Here is a 6,000-nt window from a genome sequence, read left to right on the forward strand (position 1 = left end):
AGTATTTACAGTAGGGAGAGTAACATGGGAAGTATTTGCCTGTGACATTTGTAATGAAAGCATTTTGTTTGACCAATGTGTGTGTGCCCACAAGTGTATTTTTAAAATTTCACTTGTTTTGTGTGTTTTATTTATGTTCCAGAATTACCTCCATGATAGAGAAATTGTGTTCATTGTATGGGGAGGAAATTGGGGTTATTGATGGTGTGAAGTATTTTGATTTTCCTGATGTAGATCAGCTTGTGGCACCTTCTGTCCATGGTACACTGGCAAAAGCAGGATTTGGGTATAGAGCTGGCTTTATTCACAAATCAGCATGTATGATCCAAGAGTTGGGTGGATACGAGTGGATAAATAAGCTTAAGCTGCTGCCATATGAAGCAGCGAGGAAAGAACTTGTAAAACTGCCAGGTGTTGGCTTCAAGGTAAAAGTCAGTGAATGTTTAGAATGTTTATATTGTTTCTATTTTTGTGGATGCAACCTATGTTTAGAAACATTTCTGAACTTTAAAATATATTTGTGGTCCCTTGAGTTAAATGATCATTTAGGCCAAAACTGTCAACAGCAAATGCTCTTTGGGACACCTACTACACCCTTGTTATACAAGTCTTGCCCATGTATATGGGCTTTGCTTTGTTTGACCATTATTTCACGTGGGTTTAGTGTTCCAGTCTCTATCAAATCTGAAGATAAACTATGCCTCTTCCATAACCATCTATTCTAGTAATACATAGTTGTTGAACTTCAGCCTACACCTTATTTGGCAAGGTTGACCTGTGCCTGTAAAAGAATTGCAAAGTGCTATTCTTTTCCCACAAGCAGAAGGGAATAGTGCAGCAAAAAGTCATTGAAGTGTGAGCCAAGTGTATGGAGAAAACTGAGTGATGGGGCATGCTGACTTCTGGAGTTTGATCCTAGACAATGCCCATCAAAAGAATTATTAAGATTCATTCTGTGGAACAGATACTGGAAAAGCATATATACAACTAAATTGTACACGATTTTAATAGAGCGCAGTTATTTGACTTTCATTTTTATAGATGTGTTGAAGCAAGGGGAAGTCTATTAGCTGCCCAGTCATTTTCCTTTCCTGTGTCTGCAGGATACAACTTCCTAAGGCACTGGAGCAGAGGAGTCTTGATAGATGTCAAAATTTGTCAACTGCTCTAATTCTCTAACTGCCTTCCAATTATTGGTCAAAAGATGCCCAAAACTCTTTGCCAAGGTATGGAAAGACAATACATTTCTTTTGTGTAGAAGGGTACAGATAATTCCAGAGAAATGAGTGAGCTTAAGAGTGCCCCCTTTTTCCATATTTACATTCATGAGAAGAAAAGCAGAAGTGTCAAGTTCAATGCGTCAGTCTGTGCTGAGCTGCAGTCATTGAAACCCACCACTCATCCCTAAATAACTTAATGTTGCCGGTTTGATCGAAAGAACTTTAGCTGATTTTTCAGCAGAAAGAACATTTTCTCAGATGGGATTAGCAACCAGTTTGTCTGTGAATACCCACTTCTGCTGTAGCTGACAGTGAGATAACTGTGGCCCAAGTTCTAGAATGTTATGTTATGTTATGCTATGTTGAGATGTCTTCTTTTTTAAGTGAAGGATTTTTTTTTTGGGAGGGGGTGGGGGGAGATTCACTATGTTTTGGACTGACTGACTGCTCATCCTCCCTCCTCAGTGATCAATAGGTTACTTTTGTCTCATTTTTCTTTTTTTAATGCATGCATATGTGTGTCTCTTTACAGTGTATGCTCTTCCTGAACATTTTTGTTGCCCTCACAGTGTAATGTAGGTAATATTTAATTTCATTGTCTATACTTGATGTTTAATGATTTTTGATTCTCTGATCTAGGTAGCAGATTGTATATGCCTTATGTCATTGGGCCACTTAAATGCAGTACCAGTGGATACACACATACATCAGGTTGCAAAACAGCATTATATGAAAAGTCTGCGAAATGCAAAAACGCTCTCTAATACTTTGTATTTGGACATTATGAAATTCTTTCAGGACATTCATGGCCCAGATGCTGGATGGGCACAGACGGTTAGTATATTTTTTTATTAGTGAGTTCCTATTCTTTGCTGTCCTGTTCCAAAACTTTATTTTGTAATCTAAACATTCTTATTACAAATTGTGTTGAAATATGAGGGGGAACTTTTTTTTTTCTCCAACCTTATTGCATAGTGTAAGTGCAAGACAAACAGCATACGAGAGGTGTGTTTAGTAGGTAACTGTGCATCTCCCATATACATGCTCTGTCAGTGTCAAGTTCAATGCGTCAGTCTGTGCTGAGCTGCAGTCATATAAATATGGCAGCTTCAAGTGATTCTCCCACCACAAATTGCGAAGCGTTACTCTTTTCCCACGAGCAGAAGGAAATAGTGCAGCAAAAGTCATTGAGGTATGAGCCAAGGGTATGGAGAAAACTGAGTGATGGGGCATGCTGACTTCCGGAGTTCTGATCGTAGACAGTGCCCATCCTCTCAATGCTGGTGCAACCCAAAGGCTTCTTGAGCAATTTCAGTGAGAAATGTCTGATCACTTACTGCCAAGTGATTTCCGTCTTTCTGTGAACTGAAGAAGTGGCTAGAAGAGCAGCACTTTCAAACTATCAAGGAACTTCAAGACATCAAAACTGATTTCAGTTCATTGGCAGCAACAGTTTATGAAGAGAGTATTGGAAAGCTTGTCCATAGGTATGACAAATTGTGCAATAATTATGGTGATTATGTCGAAAAGTAACCGTAACTGTGTGTATCTTTTACTAATAAAATAATTTTTTACATACACTTAGCTCTTATTTGTGGTATACTGGAGAGTTAAAAATGCTCTTTATGTAACAAGTAAATGATTGTTTTTCCTGTCTTGTTCTTCAAGAAAATAAAAGTATTGGATATGATTGTATGTTGATTGACACAAAGCAGTGACTTCATTTCTGAGGGGAGCAGATGAAAAATTTGGAAACATTTGCAGACTAATGATTTCATGATCAGGAACACCAAGTTTTGGACAGAAATGTATGTAGTTTGCATTTTAGGTTTCCCGAGTGTTCAGTAAAGAGTTACTGAGAGAACAGTAGTATCTGATATGAAAAATATTTTATCAACTACCCTGGTTGGCATCTGATGTACTTGTTTGAATTGTCCGTCTCTCTTTTTCCTGTTGTATCTAACCCTCTCAAACGTGGCTGTCACTTCAATTTGATGTGTTGTGATGTATCAGCAGCATTCTTGCTGTCTGCAGAGAACAGGTTTTATGACTTTCACTAGCCATTGTAGTCAATCACAAAACTAATTTCATCATAATCATGACCTGGAGATTTACTATTATCTGTTTATCTGTTCAGTTAACGTGGAAATAAATGGTACAGTGATTCTTAGTTAACAGATAGTTAACACACTTCAAACATAGATACATTTCAGTAGACAGAATTACACTACACAAAAGAATATGTCCGCTAAATACACATTTACGTAAGATACTTCAATGCTTTAAGTCACTCAGTGACGAACAACCACAGTGCATCCATTTTACTGCACCAGCACTAGTCTCATGTAGGAATCATGAGAATTAGACAAGACAGATTAAGACTTGTACAGAGGCAATTCAGCAGTCATTTTTTCCCTCACTTGATGTGTGAATTGGATAGGACAGAAAATCAATAACATTGGTGCACTGTACCAACCTTGTTCATAAGCGTACAGGGAAGGATAAGAGTCAGCTGTAGTAACAAACAAGCAGAACATAACGAGATATTTGATCCTGGCAATCTGATGCACCTGGATCCATATTTACACTATATTTCAATGACTTTAGCACCTTCCATATCGTGTGGGCTTTGCCCTCATGTCACTATTTCCACTGCAGTACACCTTTGGCACTGGAAGTTTGATTATTCTGTTTCATGAATGTGCCCTCAGTTGTTGTGCTCTGCTGGCAAATTTCATATATAGTGAATGAAAGAGACATGTTTTGTTTTCATTGATAACTTGATAAATAATGACTACAGTTCTTATATCGCCCCACAGAAATTGCAAACTTGCATAGAGAGCTTTAAAGTTGGTTATTCTTGTGAGTTCACCAGTTTATTACTTTGGGTTTCAAAATGCTACAGGTTCTTACTGTCTTAATCACTCAATATAATAGTTGGTATTATTATTATTATTATTAGTAGTAGTAGTAGTAGTAGTAGTAGTAGTACAATTATTATAATTATTTTGCAGGTATTGTTTTGTGCTGATTTAAAGAATATTGGAAATGAGCAAACTCCTGAAGAAAATGGTACAGGAGAAACAAAAACAAAAAAGAAACGGACTAAATAAATGAAAGTGGAAAACTATTGAGTGCTGTCCCCAGGTCAAATAACAGAAAGAAGCTGATAAAAAAAACTGTAAAGATGTAGCAGGTTACACCTTCTGAGTTTAACGATAGTGGTGGGCGAAAGAATGTTAGAAACTTTTACAGTATGCTCTTGAAGGGAACATATTAACATTTTAAAGTGAATGACTATTTGGTTATATGTAAAGAGCTTATTTCAATAGTGGTACAAGTCAATTTTTGTTCATTCTGAGATACAGAGTCCTAAAGTTAAATCAGCACTAAAAAATCTGCAGTTGAGATGCCAGAAATATTCATGTATTATACTTGAATATTTCTGATATCTCAACTGCAGATTTTTCAGCACTCATTTAACTTTAGGACTCTGTATCTCAGAATGAACAAAAATGGACTTGTACCACTATTGAAATAAGCCCTTCATATGTAACAGTGATTTGCGAGATCTATCTAATGTGCTAGAGAAAGAAGTAAATCTGCTATTGAGAGTAAGCCAGATGATCTTCAATTGCTGGTTCCCCAAGGTAGCATGCACTTTACTTTTGACATTCTGTGACTTACTGTTATGAGTCCCACCAATATGTGACATAACATTTTAACTTATTTACATAAACTAAAAAAGTCATTGTTCAGTTTTTATAATATTTTTTCATGTTTGAAATTTCTCAGAGAAATGGGAGGTGTTTGTTGTCAGCTACAACAGATTTCATACACACAAATCATTTTGAAGCATTATGCTCACTATGATTATGTAATTGTTTTATAGCAGCATGTGTAGACTCTTTGTGTTCACTGTGTGTATTACAATTACTGTAAATAATGAGAGACTATGAAGTAAAAGTATGACTAGAGTATTACTGTTTTAAATTATCTTATTGTCATGCTGTGATATGAGAGACATTGTAATTATTGTGTTGTGCTGTTAGACGCAATGGAACCTTCAAGTAAATTTACAAATTTGTAACCACTTAATTATCAACTTCACAGAAGATCTGTCATACAGTGTTATGTTGTTTCTTTTATAAATACATGATATATTTGGAGAAGTATAATTAGTTGACTTTTTTTGCCATGTTACATAACTATCAGTGTTGAGGCTCACCAAATTTACTTCTCGACTCCTAACTGCTCCAAAGTGGCTTTTCATCTGAAAAAAAGTGTTGTGAGAATAAATTGCAGACATTTAGTTTTCAGTCTTTTTAAATGGTTTATCATCCCTTTGCCAGCTTTTGAGGAGACACTCCAAGCTGATCACCAGATGACGAATATTCAGAGAAATGTACAGCTAATTGATGTTTTTATTAAATGACTGTGAACTTCCATCTAGGTCTGCTTTGTGTTGTTACTTTCCTATTTTCCATATGTGACATCTTTTTATTGTTCATCTTATAATCTGCAGTCTCCTTGTGCAACAGTTTTAATCCACCAGCTGTACTTATTTTATACGGATAAATGTGTGAAATGCAGTGCTTTGTGTGTACATTATACAACATTCTAAGTGGAATAGAGCATGTGTTTTGATGAAAGTAAGACTTTTTTGCCAGTTTTTTCAAATATTTATTTTCACAAATAGTAATTATCTTATGTGATGGGAACTTGTTTTTGCTAGAGTTTAATGAACATTAACAGTCAGTCATAAATTATCTTTCAAAGA

General features: G+C 35.9%; 1 protein-coding gene across 1 annotated transcript in view; it reads left to right on the plus strand.

Annotated features, from left to right (window-relative positions):
• LOC124721141 (N-glycosylase/DNA lyase) overlaps window positions 1-4,630 on the plus strand; it is a 49,716-nt gene extending 45,086 nt beyond the window's left edge. The window contains exons 3-5 of the mRNA XM_047245960.1: window positions 143-425; window positions 1,860-2,054; window positions 4,235-4,630. Of these exons, the coding sequence (XP_047101916.1) occupies window positions 143-425; window positions 1,860-2,054; window positions 4,235-4,333 (577 nt within the window). The 3' untranslated portion in view covers window positions 4,334-4,630. The remainder of the gene's footprint in view (window positions 1-142; window positions 426-1,859; window positions 2,055-4,234) is intronic.
• Window positions 4,631-6,000: the final 1,370 nt, after the last annotated feature.

Source organism: Schistocerca piceifrons, chromosome X (genome assembly GCF_021461385.2).
Source record: "Schistocerca piceifrons isolate TAMUIC-IGC-003096 chromosome X, iqSchPice1.1, whole genome shotgun sequence".
In the NCBI taxonomy this organism is placed as follows: Eukaryota; Metazoa; Arthropoda; class Insecta; order Orthoptera; family Acrididae; genus Schistocerca; species Schistocerca piceifrons.